Source organism: Carcharodon carcharias, chromosome 2, assembly GCF_017639515.1.
Source record: "Carcharodon carcharias isolate sCarCar2 chromosome 2, sCarCar2.pri, whole genome shotgun sequence".
Classification (NCBI taxonomy): Eukaryota; Metazoa; Chordata; class Chondrichthyes; order Lamniformes; family Lamnidae; genus Carcharodon; species Carcharodon carcharias.
Genome location: NC_054468.1, coordinates 151,361,125 through 151,380,785, shown reverse-complemented (window position 1 = coordinate 151,380,785; position 19,661 = coordinate 151,361,125). Strand labels below are relative to the sequence as shown.

General features: G+C 41.8%; 1 protein-coding gene across 6 annotated transcripts in view; it reads right to left on the bottom strand.

Moving 5' to 3' along the window:
• Window positions 1–3,473: 3,473 nt before the first annotated feature.
• serac1 (serine active site containing 1) overlaps window positions 3,474–19,661 on the bottom strand; it is a 435,627-nt gene continuing 419,439 nt past the window's right edge. For 5 of the 6 annotated variants that reach the window (XM_041182869.1, XM_041182872.1, XM_041182873.1 and 2 more), the window contains one exon: window positions 15,734–15,845. In XM_041182869.1, coding sequence (XP_041038803.1) covers window positions 15,779–15,845 — 67 coding nt within the window. In that variant the 3' untranslated portion in view covers window positions 15,734–15,778. Of the gene's footprint in view, window positions 3,996–15,733; window positions 15,846–19,661 lie in introns of those variants that run through there. The other variant, XM_041182871.1, reaches the window with a different exon arrangement.

Here is a 19,661-nt window from a genome sequence, read left to right as displayed (position 1 = left end):
CCCTCATGTTTTCCTTTCCAGTTTAAGGTTTGAATTTAAAAGCAAAATACTGCGGATGCTGGCAATCTGAAATAAAAACAGAAAATGCTGGAAAAACTCAGCAGATCTGACAGCATCTGTGGAGAGAGAAACAGAATAAACGTTTTGAGTCCGTATGACTTCGTCAGAGCTAAAGAGAAGTCGAAATGTGATGAAATTGATAGCAGGTGAAGCTGGATAGAAGTTTAGCGATAGGTGGGGACTAAGGAGAGATTGACAAAGATGTCATGGACACGAGAAAAGAAGTGCTAATGGTAGTGGTGAAGACTAAAGATGGTGCTGATAGTGGCATAAAGGTAAGAAAGCAGAATGTGTTAATAGCAGAACAAGGGTCAGCACTTTGGTTGAATTTGATTGAATTTGAATTTGAGGTTCGAATTTGATTGGGTGGTGCTACGCCAGATGTGATTCATAATGGTCTCATAATTTTAGGTTTTGTCTATTTTGTTGGCTCCCTGAGACACCATTTGTCAGGTATTTTCTTGTGCAGCAACTTGGAGACTTTTGGGGTGTCTCCTCTTTCCACAATCCTTGTATCTTTGGTGCATGCACATACACGCAGCATTCCCGCACATGCGCTGCTGTCAGCCCACAAGTCTGGAGGAGGAGGGTTCACTAAAGGCCAGTACTCTGGAGGAAAGTTACGTTGCCAAAGCTTGGTAGAGCTGCAGGTTTAGGCAGTTGTGGGTGGGAGGGGAGCAGGGAGAGTGACAGAGCTTAAGTCACGGCAGGCCCAGGGGGTGGGGGCCAGGAGGAGTGGCAGCACAGCTCAAGTCTCATGGGCTTTGGGTCCAGCAGGACTGCACCCTTCCTGTTCCATTCCTGACTTGGATGGTGTCGAGCTTCTTGAGTGCTGTTGGAGCCACACTCATTCAGGCAAGTATTCCATTGCACTTTGTACTCGTGCCTTGAAGATGGTGGACAGAGTTTGGGGAGTCCAGAGATGAGTTACTTGCCACAGAATTGCCGGCCTCTACCCTGCTCTTGTAGCCACAGTATTTATGTGGAATATACAGTTACATTTCTGGTCAATGGTAACCCCCAGGATGTTGATAGTGGGGGATTCAGCGATGGTAATGCTATTGAATGTCAAAGAGAGATGGTTAGATTCTACCTTGGAGATGGTCATTGCTGGCACTTGTGTATTCATGTGGTGGGGAGCAGTGCAGAGCGTTTGAGGAGCGGCACAGCGCATCAAAGGAGCAACACAGCATTGAAGGACCAGCTCAAAGCATCAAGGGAGGAGTGCAGAGCATCGAGGGAACAGCACAGTGTTGAGGAGGCATCTTAGAGCATCGAGAGAACAGCGCAGAGTGTCGAAGTACAAGTTAGAGCATCGGGGAAGCAGCTTAGAGTGTCGAGGGATCAGCTTAGAGCATCATCAGAGCAGCACAGGGTGTTGAGGGAGCAGCACAGTTTCGAGGGAGCAGCACAGAGCATTAAAGGGGTAGCTCAGAGTGTTGAGGGAGCAGTGTAGAACATCAGAGCAGCATGCAGAGGATCAAAGAGACAGACTAAGTATATTATATGTGGAATATTATGATGGGCCCAATTTTGGAGTTGGCAATTTCCAATTTCCTCAGACTTTCTGTTCTTCAAGCGTGGTATTTTTGTTCCCTCAATCTTAGACCATGAAAATAAAGTATATTATTATTTGTGACACAACCTCTACAGCTGCAGTAAACAAATCCCGGGGCTGCAATTATTGGTTAAGTGATAGCACGTGCATAGAAATTTTTTTATGCCCCCCCCCCCCCCCGCCCTTCCCAGTTGAAGTATGCCTTATTTTATTTCCTGAGAGTTAGTCACCCTTCCTATAAAAATGGTACCTGCACATGCTCCATGCTGCACATTACCCCCTATAAAAATTGTGGCTGCACCTGCTCCCTGCTGCACATTTCACCCTATAAATATGCAGCTATGCATATGCCCTACTACACACATTGTCCCCTATAAAGATGGTGATCGTGCATGTTTCTCCGGAGGCTGGAATCCAATGCCACATTGTGGCTGATGGTGGGGGGAGTGTAGTTGCACAAATAACTTTAGAAATATGGGACAAACATAGTCTTGGGAAGAAACAATAAGGTACATAGGACAAAATTACAGAGAAATCTAATAAAAAATGGGACAGTTGTTCAGGATCTTCTACTATTCATCTTTTTACAATTAAACTACCTTGGGCTACGCATACAGATCTCTGTCTTTATCTCTCAGTCATTAATCCCACCCCGATGCCAACTTTGTGTCAGCTAACTTCATAGGTTCCATGTTTTGTCAAAACTCATCCCTTATCTTAGCTAAACACAACGTCCTTCTCAGGGATGTGTAAGTCCTTTATCAGAATACCTACTATTTGCTGGCTTTGTATCATGTCTTCAACACTCAGTCTGTTTTGGTATAAGTGCTTAGTATGTGGGTCTCTTAGCAACCAAACCTGAAGTCAATGCAGAGCACCAAGTGAGGAGGCCAGCAGAGAGAGAGAGAGAGTAACAGTGAGAGAGTGTTATATCTTGTTGTTCCCAAAATTCAAAATAATCACACTTCTAGAGACAAAAATTGGAGCTTTTCCAGATCTCTGTGTGCTGCTGAAGGATACGTTGAGCCTAAACATCCTCAGAATGGCAATCAGCATTGGATTGCCATTCCAACCACAGTGACTTACCCGAAATCCTGTCTTGCCCAACTTCCGACTCAGTCGAGATCTGGGTAGTGCAGCTCATTCCTGCAGCCCACTGTTGAGTGCAGCTCTGTCGAAAGGAAGAAAGCCATGCCCCTCATATTTTATGGCAACGGGTGGGTGGGGGCTGTTGGGCCCCAGGAAGGGGGTTGGGTCGGGCCTCAGTGGGGTGGGGTTGGCCGTTGGTGGGGGGTGGGGGGGTCAGGCCTCAGGGGTGTGGAGATCAGGCCTCGGTAGGGTCAGGCCTTGGGGGGAGTGGGGTCACCCTCAGCAGGGTCGGGCCTCAGCCCTTGGGGGTGGGGGTGTGTCAGGCCTTCAAAGGTCGGGCCTTGGGGGTGAGATGGGTGGGGCTCGGGTCTCTGTGGGGTGTCTGGTCATGGAGGATTGGGCCTCTGAGATTTCTGGTCTTGGATGGGCCGGGAGGGTGTGCGGTACATTACACTAGTTGGAACTCAATAAAGACTTTGACCATTGCTAAGACTTTTCTGGGAGAAGAAAAGGTAAGTGGATTATTTGAAATTCTTGAATAAGCCTACACGAAGAGAGTTAGCAAATAAATTGAAAGTAGAAATAAAGGCAGGATCTCATAAGGGGGATATGATTAAAGTTGAAGGAATGAAGGCCCATTCCTTCAGCTCCTCAGCCTTATGATTTTGCACTGTGCATTTGGGTGCAAAATGATGGAAAGCCAAATGAAGCAGCGGGGCTGATTAATGATAAGATTTTATTGGAATGTTTCTGAAAGGGTATAGGGTTGCAAGAAATGGCTCAATAATAGGGTGTTTCAAGCCTCGTTTGTGATTATCTCATTGTGCCTTGCCTGTGGTCCAAAGGGTTCCTCATCTTGCATCACCTGGTCAGTAGGCTTTTCCACATCCTCATTGTCAGAGGAGACATTATCAATGATATCCTTATTGTTTAACGCCTCCCCCCTCTGCAGTGCTTGTGCAATGTACAGCAGACCACCATGATATGCAAGACCCTTGCTGAAACATACTGAAGGGATCAAGGTGCCCGAATCATATTTTCAAAAGGCCAAAGGACCTGCCCGATGGTCACTTTATTTGACCCACTGCAGGTGTTGTTCCTCTTCTCTCCAGCCATGCTTGGGTTCCTCACAGGCATGAGTAGCCATGTCTTAGTGGTGTTATGATCCCAGCTGATGTTACTAAAGGACAAGTCAGATCTCAGGATGGAATCCAGCTTGATAGATACAAAGCTTAGATATGTGCAGAGTGGCTACTAAGCAGAGTCACAGGAGTCAGCTGATGAAATTCTAACAAAAGAATAAAACATTTATTAAACAAGAAAAAATGACCAAGAAAAAAATTACAATACTCCTTCGCCCACAACTATCCTTTCACAGATGCCTTCTGCAAGGTTCCACCTCCAGGGTTTCGAACTCTCCTGATATTCCTGTCCCCTGGATCATCACGTGCATTCAAAGTTTCTTCCATGCACACACTCTCATATCCTTAGTTGTGCCAACAGAACACCACTGCTTCAGATGCTCATAGTAAAGAGTTACAGCCCTTCGGCTGTCCCCTTGGATCTCATGGCTTCTCACAAGCCATGTTTGCTCCCTGCAGCTTTCTTCTCTTTAAACCTAGAGCTTGGAGCCTTCCTCTCTGCCCCTTAATTTCACTTCCACAGAAGATCTTTTCCAGACTCCTGTTCTTCCTTTGGCTCACTTTCTGTCTCACTCTTTGGCTTTGGGACCTTTCAATTCTTTTGGGAAACCTGCTCTCTCTGCTGTTCCCTCTCCCGTTACCCAGCCTCTCTGGAGTCCTGGCTTCAATTTCAGTTTGGGACTTGCTATCTGCCCCTCTGCTATGCTGCTTTTGTTGGCAATACCTTTCAACCTTGGAGCACACACTGACAAACTGCCATCAAACTGAACTGAAACTACTTTTCTGTCCCTGTGGGGCCTCCAGTTGCTAGACAACAGCACAATTTTTTCTACCTTCCCTTCAAGAGTCATAAAATCTCATTACAATGCAGCTATCTTTTAAAGTGGAACTAAAACTCAATTTGCCCTTTTTCTTAAAACACAAAACAGAAATACAAATCAAACCTGATTCCTAACACACACACACATACAAATATAACTTACTTAACCTACTTCCCAACACCTTTCTCTTGAAAGAAAACTTCACAACAGTGAAAGTTTCTTAACAGTGGCCTTACATCTGGTACACAAAAATTACAATAATCTTCATTAATCTCTAACAGCCGATACAAATAAATATCCATGTCGTTTCGCAACTACACATCATACTGTACAATTATAAAAATATACTTAAAGTACATTTAAATGTAACAAGATTAGCAGAATTTGTACATCATAGCATCATCATAATGCAATTCTTATCTCTCTTTTTCCTTTTATTCTCAGCAAACTCAGCAAAGAATGTTTCATTTAAGTCTACAGCCCAATTATCCTTTTCATTAGCCGTAGGCGTTAATTCCATCTTCAAGCTCATTTTCCGAACCCAAATGTGGTAAATTTTCATTTCAACTTAGCAAAGGCAAAATGGCTTTTTGTGAGTTAACATCTCATTTCTTCTTTGATCAAAATCTCTTCTCACCATTTCAAGGATGTTGTTGAGATGCTTTTCACATTCACAGAAAAGTGTTTTGTACTCCTGCTTGTTTTAATCTTTAAGCTTTTTGTGGTCTTCTTGTTTCTCACAATCCCATTTCGAACGGGTCTTTTCCACTTCTTTTTGAGCACTGTCAATTACTTTTTCCCTGTGGAGTTTCATAGTTCGCTCTAACCCTTCAACTCTTTTACATGATCCACAAACTTTCTCATGCCTCTCCTCTACAGGTTTGGAATGTTCTTTTGCAAACTATCCACTTGCCTGGATTCCAACTGCTGTATCATGTTTATTAGCTTTGGCAAACACTTGTAAATCAGTGTCTGTTCATTGACCTGGAAGAGCCATTTTGCACTTTCAGTCCTTTTTGTGGACAATTCTAGATTTCCAATTCTGCAGGCCTGCTTGGTTTAATCTTGAAGCTTTTTGTGATCTTGTTGCTTCTCAAAATCCCATTTTGAATAGGTCTTTTCCACTTCTTTTTGAGCACTGTCAATTCTGCAGGTATTGCAGTTGTTTTCATAATGTCCATTACGGAGGTTGATGCACCAGCAATGTTACTTGGATCAGTTCTTTGCTCAACTGGACACGATTTAGCAAGAAATTTTTATTCACAGGAACAATTTTACAACTGTGACACTCCATACCATGCATCCACTCTTTCATCTTCTCCAGATTGCACTGAAGTTTGAGAATCTCATTACTCTTTCCCCAATGAAGTTCTAGCACTTCATTAGTTTTGGTTTTTAATTCTGCATTCAACCAATTGGTTTGATTTACCAACAATTTATTTTCTTGTGTAAGTTATTTTCCATGATATTTCATAACGGTTTTTGATGCTTGAAGTTTATCAAGTTTTAACTGAAAATTAACTTCTGTTAAGTTTGCTTCTACAAGTTTATCGTTTAGACATTTCAAGTCCTCAGTCAAGCGTTTTACTTTTTGTGACTGCTTCTCAATTGTTCTCACCAATTCTCTTTTTTCATTAGCAAACTCCTCTTTTACGCATGAAAATTGGTTTTCTACATCAGTTGGGTTTTTCTTCAATTGTTTGTTATCAGCAGTAAGTGTTTCCTTTTGGCCACAATAGTTTTCAGGATTTGGTTAAGGTCAGCATGATCACCCGTCTGCTGCAATATAGTCATTGCAACATTATTGGCTCCACTAGCCAAACCAGAATAAAATCTACCCCTTCAATAGGTGATTTAGGAATAATTCCCACTGTAACAATTCTGTTTACAAAGTGACTTTGTAAGTTGACTTCGCACAAAGAAACAGATTCACAAATTCCATTAATACCCCTTGTTAATAGTTTTATGAAGGAAAAAGTATCTGGAACACAAATTATATCATCAGCCACCATCTGCTCCAGTATCCCTCAAAATTTTAATCTGTTTACTTATTTTGTTGGAGGAGTAAGGGAACACTTCTCCCTTTGAAACAAAACATTCAAAACCTCTCATAGTCTGACTTCCTTTACCAGTAATCAAAGAACAACCCTCTGGATTATCCTGAACCAGATCCCCCTTTCCTGTAGGTTCTGAGGGAACAGGTACCACTGCTACAGTTTTAACAACCATTACCTTTTCTGATGCTACATTTCTTGTGGATTCCTTAGGCGATCCTACTACTGTAATAGGTCGACCATTTAGTTTCCAGCAAACTGCCTGAATGGGTCCCACCATGTTATAATGGAAACAGTTAGACCGTTGAATCTCATTCCGCCCTCAGCACCTTTTTTTCTGGCCTGAGGAGGAATTTTCTAGGAATTCCTAACTGTCTTTTCTCTTCCCTGGCTACTTGCCTTCCTTTCACCTTCCCACCTTCTATCCTTCTCGGGTGTGTGGGAATGACAGAAAAAGGGTTTGGTTCTATAGACCAATTCATAATTGTCAGTCATCTCTGCTGCCTGTCGAGCTGTTTTAACCTTCTGGTCTTCAACACCGATTCTACCTATAGTAGGAAGTGAATCTTTAAATTCTTCCAAGAGAATTAGTTCTCTAAGAGATTCATGTATTGTCTCTATCTTTAACACCCATATCCATTGGTCAAAATTACTTTGCTTTACCCTTTCAAACTCAATATAGATCTGCCCAGGCTGTTTCCTTATATTCAGAAATTTCTGCCTGTATGCCTCAGGGACCAATTTACATGCACTAAGAATAGCCTTTTTTACTTTTTACTGCACCATACTCCACCAATTCCTCTTCTGACAGTGATGCATATACCTCATGAACTCTACCACCAACTTATTCTGTAAGAGCAATGTCTAGATCTTTTTTGGACACTTAATTTGCTTAGCCACATTTTCAAATGAAATAAAGAATGCCTCTACATTTCATTTCCTCAAACTTTGAAAGGCATTTAAACACTGGGCTTCACCATCAGAACTTTCCTCAACATTTGAGGCCTCTTTTTTTAAAGTCCAGCCATTTAAACCAGTATACCCTTTCTTGTTTCTTCTTTCTTTCCTCCGTTGCTAACTTCTCTCTCTGGAGGTCAATTTTTTGCACTTCCATTTCTCTTTGAAATGCTCTTTTTCCTTTTCTGCCATTTCTCTTTCCTTTTCCTCCAATTCAAGTTTCTTTCATTTACCACTGACTCTTAGCCAATTCAATTGACTCACACCCTGGAGAATGTGGTCTCTCTGGTATCCCTTCCAGGTTCAAATGCTGTGTTATTACCTCAACTATGTCTACTTTCCTCGCCCCTACAGGTAATTGTAACTCCAGCTTATCTGCCAATTCCGTTAGATTACTCTTGATTACTTTTTGTAAACCAGTCAGGCTTACATCTTCCATCTGTTAAAAAAAAGTCTGAGCAACCTCCAAAGCCATTTTGAATTCCAATCTGAATAATATACCTCTCTGCAAAAAAGACCCATTTATTCCTACTGTTTCCTGTCTGCTAACCAATTCTCAATGCATGTCAATATATTACCCACAATCCCATAAGCTTTAAGTTTAAACACTAATCTGTTATGTGAGACTTCATCAAAAGCTTTCTGAAAATCCAAATACACCACATCCACTCGTTCTCCTTTATTCTGCTAATTACGTCCTCAAAAAACTACAGTAGGTTTGTCGAACGTGATTTCCTTTCATAAATCCATGTAGGCTTTAACCCCATTGATATTTTCTAGGTTTCCTGTTATCACAACCTTTGTAATAGAATCTAGCATTTTCCCTACTACAGACATTAGGGTAACTGGTCTGTAAGTCCCCATTTCTCCCTCCCTCCTTTTTTAAATAGTGGGGTTATATTTGCTACCCTACAACCTGTTGGGACTGTTCCAGAATCTACAGAATTTTGGAAGATGACCACCACTGCATCCATTATTTCCATGGCCACCTCCTTTAGTACCCTGGAATGTAGATTATCAGGGCCTGGGGATTTATTGGCTTTCAGTCCCATGAATTTCTCCAGCACTATTTTTTTAGTAATACTAATTTCCTTCAATTACTCCTTCTCACTAGACCCTTGGTTCCCTAGCATTTCTGGGAAGTTATTTTGGTCTTTGTCCATGAAGACAGAACTAAAGCAGTTGTTTAATTGCTCTGGCATTTCCTTGTTCTCTATTATAAATTCTCCTGTTTCGGACTGTAAGGGACCTACACTAATCTTTTTCTTTTTACGTACTTATGGAAGATTTTACAGTCTGCATTTATCTCCCTTGCAAGTTTACTCTCATATTCTATTTTTCCCCTCTTAATCAATCTCTTTGTCCTCATTTGCTGAATTCTAAACTGCTGCCAATCCTCAGGCTTGCTACTTTTTCTAGAAACTTTATATGACTCCTCTTTGGATCTAATCCTATCCTTAATTTATTTTGTTGGCCATGATTGGGCTGCTTTTCCTGTTGTGTTTTTGTGCCAGAAAGGAATGTATACATTTGTTCCTTAAATATTAGCCATTGCCTATCCACTGACATGCCTTTTAATGAAGTTCCCCAATCTATCTTCGCCATCTCATGCCTCTTACCTTCATAGTTTCCTTTGTTTAGATTTAAGACCCTTTTGGGATCGGAATAATTCACTTTCCATCCTAATGAACAATTCTATCATGTTATGGTCACTGTTCCTTAAAGGACCCTACACAACAAGATTATTAATTAACCCCTTCTCATTGCACAATACCAATTGTAGAGTCTGTTCCCTAATTGGTTCCATGATGTGCTGGTTTAAAAAACCATTTTGCACACACTCTCGGAATTCATCTACCACAGTATTATTGCTAATTTGGTTTGCCCAGTCTATATGTAGATTAAAGTCACCCATGATTATTGTAGCACCCTCATTACAAGCCTCTCTAATTTCCTGTTTAATGCCATCCCCTACCTTACCACTACTGTTTGGAGGCCTATAGGAAAACTAACGTTTTCGGCCCCTTGTTGCTTCTTAGTTTCACCCAGACTGATTCTACATCTAGATTTTCTGAACCAATATCCTTTCTCACTATTGCACTGATTTCATCCTTAACTGATGTCACCCACCTTCTTGTCCTTTTGCCTGTCCTTCCTAAATATTGAGTACACTTGGATATTCAGTTCACAGTCTTGGTCACCCTGTAACCATGTCTCCGTAAATGCAATCATATCGTACCCATTTACACTTATGTGCACTGTTAATTCTTCTACCTTAATGCGAATGTTCCATCCATTCAGTTTGTAGTGGAGTACCCCAGGGGTTAGTGTTGGGACACTTGTTCTTCCTGATGTATATTCATGACTTTGAACTTGTGCCCTGTACACCAAGGTCTAAGTTTGCCAACATACATAACTTGGAAGCATTGTGAGCTGCGAGGACAATGGTATATAACTTCAAGAGGACATAGAAAAATTGGTGGAATGGGCGGGCAAGTGGCAGATGAAGTACAATGCAGAGAAATGTGAAGTGATTCATTTTGATATGAAGATCATGGAGATACAATACAAAATGAAGCGTACAGCTCTGAAGTGGGTGCAGGAGCTTAGAGACTTGCATAAGTTATTGAAAGTGACAGGAAAGGCTGAGAGCAGTTAATAAAACATACAGTATCCTAGGCTTTATTAGTAGGACATAGAGTACAAGAACAAGGAGATTACATTAAATTTGTATGAGACACTAGTTCAGCCTCAACTGGAGTATTGCATCCAGTTCTGGATGCTGCACGTTAGGCAAGATGTGAAGACATTAGAGAGAGTGCAGAAAAGATTCACGAGAATGGTTCCTGAGATGAGGAATTTCAGCTACGAAGACAGATTGGTGAAGTTGGGAATGTTTTCCCTGCAGAAGAGAAGGCTGAGAGGGGATTTGATAGAGGTTTTCAAAATCATGAGGGGTCAGGGCTGAGTAGATAGAAACTGTTCCCATTCGTGAAAGGATTGAAAACAAGAAACCACAGATTTAAAGTAGGACCATAAAACCATAAGACGTGGGAGCAGAAGTCGGCCATTTGGCCCATAGAGTCTGCTCCACCATTCAATGAGATCATGGATGGTCTGATAATCCTTAACTCCACTTTCCTGCCTTTTCCCCATAACCCTTGATTCTCTTACTAATTAAAAATCTGTCTATCTCAGCCCTGAATATACTTAATGACCCAGCCTCTACAGCCCTCTTCAGTAAAGAATTCCACAGATTGATTACACTCTAAGAGAAGAAATTCCTCATCTCTGTTTTAAATTGGCGCCCCCTTACTCTGAGATTATGCCCTCTGGTCCTAGACTCTCCCACAAGGGGAAACAACCTCTCAGCATCTACCCTGTCAAGCCCCCTAAGAATCTTATATGTTTCAGTAAGGTCACAGAATCGCACAGTGCAGATGAGGCCTTTCGGCCCATCGAGTCAGCACTGACACGTGAGAAACACCTGACCTATATACCATTTACCAGCACTTGGCCCATAGCCTTGAATGTTATGACGTGCCAAATGTTCATCCAGGTACTTTTTAAAGGATGTGCCTCCACCACCCTCCCAGGCAGCACATTCCAGACCATCACCACCCTCTGGGTAAAAACATTTTTCCTCACATCCCCCCTAAACCTCCTGCCCCTCACCTTGAACTTGTGTACCCTCGTGACTGACCCTTCAACTAAGGGGAACAGCTACTCCCTATCCACACCCCTCATAATCTTGTACACCTCGATCAGGTTGCCTCTCATTCTTCTAAACTCCAATTGGTACAGGCCCAACCTACTCAACCTCACCTCATAAGAAAATCCTTCCATCCCCAGGATCAACCTAGTGAACCTTCTCTGGACTGCCTCCAATGCCAATATATCTTTCCTTAGATAAGGGGACCAGAATTGTTCACAGTATTCTAGGTGTGGTCTAACTAGTATCTTGTATAGTTTTAGCAAGACTTCCCTATTTTTAAATTCCATTCTCTTTGAAATAAAGCTTCCATATGCCTTCCCTATTACCTGCTGAACTTGTATGCTGGCGTTTTGGGATTCATTCACGAGGACCCCCAAATCCCTCTGTGCTGCAGCTTTCTTCAGTCTTTCTCCATTTAAGTAATATTCAGCTCCTCTATTCTTCCTGCCAACGTGCTTAACCTCATAATTTCCCACATTATATTCCATCTGCCACATTTTTGCCCACTCATTTAACCTGTCTATATCCTTCTGTAGACTCTTTGTGTCATCCTCACCACTTGCCTTCCCACTTATTTTTGTATCATCTGCAAACTTGGTGATAGTACATTCATTTCCCTCATCCAAGTAATTGGTAAAAGAAGCAAAAGCGATATGAGGAAAAACTTCTTCATGCAGTGAGAATTTGGGATCTGGAATGCATTGCCAGAGAGTGAAGGGAAGGCAGATTTAATCGAGGCAGTCAATAGGGAATCAGGCTGTTATTTCAAAAGGAAGAATGTGCAGGGTTACAGAGAGAAGGCAGCACTAGGTGAATTGCTCATTCGACGAGCCTTATATAGTGCCTTTAATGTAATGAGATGTCCCAAGGCATTTCACAGGAGCTTTATTAAACAAGGTATGACACCAAGCCACATAGAGATATTAAGTCAGGTGACCAAAAGCTTGGTTTTAAGAAATATCTTAAAGGAGCAAAATGAGGTAGAGAGGCAGACAATTTTATGGAAGGATTTCCAGAGCTTGGGGCCGAGGCAACTGAAGCCATGGCCACCAATAGTGGAGCAATTAAAATAGGGAATGCACAGAGCCCAGAATTAGATGAGTGCAGGTATCTTGGAGGATTGCAGAGTTGGAGGAGATTACAGATATATGGAGTGGATTAGGCCAGTTGGAGGCAATGGAGTGTGCACCAGTTAGGAGGAGAAGGACCACAAGTTCTTACACTGATATAAGAGTATACAGACTCCGAAGCCATATCTGGGCATGACAGAAAACCAGTGCTGAAGAAGGCTGGGATTAACCCAAGAAATGGTTACGGAGGTATGTGCTATGGTGCAACAGGATCTGGCACACAAACTGCAAATTCGTATGCCCTGCTAGTGGCACTGGCTCTAAATTTTTATGCTGCCAGCTCGTTCCAGGGCTCTGCTGTAGACTTCTGCTGCATTTTACAATCTGCCACACAGAGGTGCATCAAGGCAGCTACAGATGTCCTCTTTGCTCAGGTGGAGGAGCACATAAACATCCCATGGATGTGATGGCGCAGATGCAGAGGGCCAGGTTCTTTGCGGAACTTCCCTCAAGTTCAGAGAGCTACCAACTATATACCCATCACCATAAGGGTACCAAGTAATTAATCGGAGATCTTCATTAACAGGAAATCCTTAAAGTGGGAGCTGTACTGTTGGAATGTCTTTACCTGAACCGTACTGGTGAGTCTTTAAACTAAATATTGGGGGCAAGGGAGAGAGAAGACAGGACAAGAGAGCAAGATTGCAGTAAGGGAATTTTAATCTGAGTGTAGCAGCAAGGGACAGAGCATTCAAACTTAGGAGTGCGCCAGCAGATATGGCTAGAGATTGTGAAAGTAATAAAAAGACAGACTTAAAGGCACTCTATTTGAATGCATACAGCATTCGCAACAAGGTAGATGAATTGACAGCACAGATGGAAGTGAACAGTTATGATCTAATTGCCATTACGGAGATGTGACCAAGACTAGCAACTGAATGTTCAAGGATATTCAACTTTTAGGAAGGATAGGCAAAAAGGTAAATGAGATGGGGTAGGGATATTAATAAAGGGCATATTATATATCAGTATATTAGTTTGAGAGGAACTTAAATTGGAAGATCATGATGTAGAATCAGTTTGGGTGGAGCTAATAAACAGGAAGAGTTTCAGAAACAGCAAACAATGGTAAGAGTTGTTTATAGGCCGCCAAACTGAAGTGGTAAGGTAGGGCACGGTATAAATCAGAAAATTAGATATGCATGTAACAAAGGTAATACAGTATAGACAGGGTAAACCTATTCAGCATTAATGCTTGGAAGATGAATTCCTGGAGCGTATATGAGATGATTTTCCGGAACAGAAGTTGAGGAACCTACTACAGGATGGGCTATTTTAGATCAAATATTGTACAATGTGAAATTGTAAAGGAGCTCTCTAGGGGAGAGTGACCATAATATAATGGATTATTACATTAAGTTTGCAAGTGATGTAGTGCAATCTGAAACTAGGGTCTAAACAAAGAAACTATGAAAGTATGAGGGGCAATTTGACTGTGGTAGTTTGGGAAACTTTATTAAAAAGGTATGATGGTAGACAGACAATAGACATTTAAAGAATTAATAAATGGTTTACAATAAATTCCTTTGAGGCACAAAAACCCAGCAGGATAGTTGATCCAACCATGGTGAACAAGAGAAGTTAAAGATTGTATTAGATCAAAGGAAGGGGCTTATAAAATTGCCAAAAAAAGTAATAAGCCTGAGGATTGGGAGCATTTTAGAATTCAGCAAAGGAAGACTATATATATATATATATATGAATGATGAGCTCCCACATGATATATATGACAGGGTTCATCCTCATGGCTTGCTGAGTCCACTGAAGACACACAAAAGTGATGCTCCTTTATGCCCTATCTTATCTATGACCAGTTCTATACAGCATGAACTGGCCATATGGTTGGGCTAATTGTTACAATCAGTTTTAACCAAGTTTTCCACATACACGGTGAAGGACTCCTTCACATTTGTGAAGACCATAAGGGACTTGTATGTTGATAGCAATGCTATGTCCATGTGCTCATTTGACATTGCTAGCTTATTCACCAATGTTCCACTTAAGGAACCCATAGATATTTGTGCTGCAGCATTATATCATGGCAATCTAGATCCACCACCATTACATTAATCAATATTCATTGAACTTATGAACTTGGCAACTTACGCAGTTGAGTTCAGCTTTAAATGACACCATGTATGCCCAGATAGATGGTGTTGCCTTCTAGGCCCAGCTCTTGCAAACATCTTTGTTAGGTTCCATGAGAAATGTGTCTTCAATGGAATGACACCTAAACCTCTCACTACTTGCATATTTCCGATATGTGGATGATATGTTTGCTATATTTATTTACATTTGCTATATATTAGCACCATGTAATAATTTTCTTGCATGTATTAATGGGCTCCATCCTGCACACAAATTCACCTTTGAAATGGAGCAGTCAAATGAATTCCCTTTTCTTGACGTACCATGTCCAGAAATCTGCCAAGGGGTTCTCTAGCACAAGCCTACCTTCACTGGTCAACATACGCATAGGGATTTTTGCAGTTCCACTCATGATAAGATTGGCCTGATCAGCAACCTCGTAAATATGGCCCAAGCCATTTGTTCATCATGCAAGCTTGGTGCTGAAATACTGCGCATCAAAGACATCCCTAAGGCCATCACTTTCGGCCCTGAGAAGTGCCCAGTCTACCTCAGATTACCCTGGAAGGGCAAGGTATCTCAAAAATTTGAGCAACAGATGGAGCTACTTGTTTCATGCTGCTACTATGCAGTGTATGCAGTAGCAACACAAGTGGTGTTAGCCACTAACAGGATGCTGCCGTTAAGCCAAAAAGACATTCTGCCTATCTCACAAATGAGTAATGTAATTTATGAATTTCAGTGTCAGTGTGATGCTAGGTTTGTAGGCTGTATGTCCCAAGGACTGGCGGATTGTATCAAACTGCATGTCCCTTCCGCTGTTCACAACAGGCAAGGTACAGACCGTAAGACCAGCCCATACTTACAAAACTCAAAAGTGTTCAATTAGATGTGATTCCACGGTTGAACAACATTTGCTAAATAATCCTCCGTATGCTAAGAATTATGCTGACAACCAATTTAAGATTGTCAGTTGGGCTCGTAGTGTGGCACATTTGCATGTACTGGAAGCTACATATAGTACACAGGGCCCTGTTCCTTGCAGACAGAAAAAACATGTACATACGTTGCACTTGTTTCAGCCAAACAAAATTAGTGACAGCCATTTGCTGGTTCATTCCTCAGGACAATGCCTTGACCAATCAGAGTCCACTTGCCAACGAATCAGCACTCTCTTCTTATACAGTACAAAGTGGTTGCTTCCTCTGACATTGGTATTCTTGGGATTGTCCTGATGAGTGCAAGATGAAAAGCTTTGACAAAATGTCTTTTTTCAGCAATACTCAAGTCACTGAAAGCTGAGTGGGATTGTCCTATGAGGAAAGATTGAGCAGTCTAGGCTTATATTAGAAGAATGAGAGGTGATCTCATTGAAGCATACAAATTTCTACAGGGCTCAACAGTGTAGATGCAGGAAGGATGTTTCTCCTGACTTGTGGGGCAGTGGTGGCAGGTGGGAAGATGTCTTCAGTCAGGGGACACAGTCTCAGAATAAAAGGTAGGCCATTTAGGACTGAGATGAGGAATAATTTCTTCGCTCAGATGATCGACATCCCAAAGTGTTGAAAGATAGTGGATACATTGGTGGTCATCTTCCAAAATTCTATAGGTTCTGGAATGATTCCTGCAGATTGGAAGGTAGCAAATGTAACCTCACTATTTCAGAGAGGGAGAGAGATGATGATGAACGACAGATCTTTTAGCCTGACATCAGTAATAGGGAAAGTGCTAGAATCTATTATAAAGGATATGATAACTGGACTCTTAGAAATAACAGTTGGATTGGGCAGATTCAACATGAATTTTTGGAAGGGAAATCATATTTAATAAACTTGTTAGAGATTTTTGAGGGTGTTACTACCAGAATAGATAAGGGGGAACCAGTAGATATGGTGTGTTTGGATTTTCAAAAGGCTTCTGATGAGGTCCCACACGGGATTAGTAAGCAAAATTAGAGCACGTGGGATAATATACTGGCAGGCTGTGACTAGTGGGGTACTGCGAGGATAAGTGCTGGGGTCCTAGCTATTCACAATCTATATCAATGATTTGTATGTGGTGACTAAATGTAATATGTCCAAGTTTGGTATGACACAAAACTAGATGGGAAGAAGAGTTGTGAGGAGGATGCAAAAAGGCTTCAAGGAGATTTAGACAGATTAAGTGAGTGGGCAGATGGAAAATAATGTGGAAAAATGTGAAGTTATTCACTTTGGTAGGAAGACCAGAAATGCAGAGTATTTTTTAAATGTTGAGAGATTGGAAAGTATTAATGTTCAAAGGGATTGGGTGTCCTTATTCATAAGTTGCTGAAAGCTAACATACATGTGTAACAAGCAATTAGGAAGGCACATTTGAGTACAGGAGTAAATAAGTCTTGCTGCAATTGGAGCCCTTAGTGAGCCTGCACTGGAGTATTGTGTACAATTTTATTCTCCAACCTAAGGAAGGATATACTTGTTGTACAGGAGTGCAACAAAGGTTCACCAGACTGATCCCTGGGGTGGTGGCTTTGTCCTATGAGGAGATATTGAAGAGTCTAGGCCTATATTCTCTGGAGTTTAGAAGAATGAAAAGTGATCTCACTCAAACATACAAAAGTCTTACAGGGCTCAACAAGGCAGATGCAGATGGTTTGTGAGGATGAGGGGATTGGGGGAGGGGGGTGTCTAGAATCAGGGGACATGGTCTCAAAATAAAAGGTAGACCATTTGGGACTGAGATGAGGAGGAATTTCTTCACTCAGAGGGTGTTGAATCTTTGGAATTCTTTATCCCAGAGGGCTGTGGGGACTCAGTCATTGAGTATGTTCAATACAGAGATCAATAGATTTCTAGATATTAAAGATGTCAAGGGATATGGGGACAATGCATGAAAATGGCATGAGGTAGAAGATCAGCAATGATCTAATTGAATGGCAGAGCAGGCTCAAGGGGCTGAATAGTCTACTCCTGCTCTTATTTCCTACAAGCCTGTGAATAGGCAGCAGTATACATTTTCCTATTGAAGGCCCATGATTGGCCTTTTCTTCCAGTGTCAGCAACCAGTTGGATGACTACTACAGTTTGGGCTCACCTAACTCAGGATCATCAATACTTCCATCCACTTCCTGCCTCACAGCAGGAACTCCTTACAGGTTGGCCTTTTATACCATGCCTAAGATGCATTCACCTTGCAGGGTTTTGCATCTCTACTGGTTCCAAAGTTGGTGGGCCCCACTCCATTCCAACCCTAACCCTGTGGGGCAAAAATCCAGCCGTTGGGCCTGTTTCTTCCGAGGCATGTTTGATGCGCTAGAAAAATTTCCTGACTCTGTGTACCCAACTCGGGAGAAAAATCCAAGGTTGCGAACAGACTGGTTTAATCTCTGTTACTAGGAAGAGTTTATTTAAGTGCCTATCCAATTTCCTTTTGAAATCACTGATTATCTCTGCTCCTACCACCTCTCATAGACAATGAATTCCTTGATCTAACAACCCACCAGCTTCCACATCGAACAGTTCATCCTTTACCATCACAAGAATAAATGCCACCAGAAAACCCATTTGCCCTGTGCTCCCAAAGGGTTTCTGAAGGGATTTTTCCTTGGTCCTTTCTTTAATCCACCTCAACACCCCCTCCCATTCCCATGGCACCTTCCCAAGCAGGCACAAGAGATTCAACACCTCTCTTCCCACCATCCAAATGCTCCTTCTAGATAAAACTATTCACTTATACTTCTTTCAATTTAGCATATGGTATTCGCTTGCCCAATCCTGAAGTCTTCTTCAGACTGACAAGACCAAATGCAGATTGAAGTACTTTGCAGAACACCTCCATTTAGCCTACAAGCATGACCCTGAGCTTCTAGTCGCCTGTTATTTTAATTCTCCTTCTCACTCTTACTTTGCGTCTGTCTTTGTCTCCTACAATTGTTCCAATGAAGTTCAAGGTAAACTATCCCATCTTTTGATGAGGCACTTTACAGCCTTCAGGACTCAATGGTGACCTTAGAAGTTTCAGACCATAACCTCATCCCCCATATTTATAACAAAAACAGAATTACCTGGAAAAACTCAGCAGGTCTGGCAGCATCGGCGAAGAAAAGAGTTGACGTTTCGAGTCCTCATGACCTTTCGACAGAACTCAAGAACTTTTTAGTTCTGACCAAAGGTCAAGGACCTGAAACGTTAACGCTAATTTTTTCTCTCTCTACAGATGCTGCCTGACCTGAGTAATTTCAGCAATTACAGTTTTTAACCTATTTATAGTTGATTGATTGTTAACTGGTACTAACTTGCCCCTTTTGATTGTGGTCAATGGGATGACATGTTGTCATCAGTCTGATTCAATTTACTGAGGAGAAAAATGTGCACAATTACGCCAAGTGGTTAGCTTGGCCTAAATAGCCAAGTGGTTAGCTTGGCCTAAATAGCCAAGTGGTTATGGTACTGGGTTTGTAACTCCAAGATCAAGAGTTCAAATCTCACAATGGCAAACTATGAAACAATGTAACTTCATCTGAATAGGAACAGATGGAAACGTGTTTGTACTCGAAAGAGTTACGCCAAGAGGTACTGGGCTTATAACCCCAAGATCAAGAGTTCAAATCTCACAATGGCAAACTATGAAACAATGTAACTTCATTTGAAACAGATGGAAAGGTGTTTGTACTCGAAAGAGTTACAAGTTTTTAATCTAGAAAATCTGGTTAGCGGTGATGTTGGAGATATCGCCAATGACTGTGAAGATAATTATGACCCTGCTTTTCTCCGTCCTGTCCCAGCTACAGCAGCGATCCCTCGGCTCAGCCATCTAAATGAGTAATGGCCAAGAAGAACAGAGAGGCTACGTCCCCATTTTACCGCAGCAGCTGCCGTGCTGTTTTTACAAGAGCTGGATTCTTGATGGGGTGAGGGAGACAGAACGAAAACTTCTCATTTTGTTCAATCAAGCGTCGGATGGTCAATTAGCGGCCGTTCAGTGGTAGGGACACCAATTAGAGGTGCAGAGGGAGGTTCCGCATCCAATCAAAACTGTAGGCAGGCTCGTCACGGGCAGAGGGCAA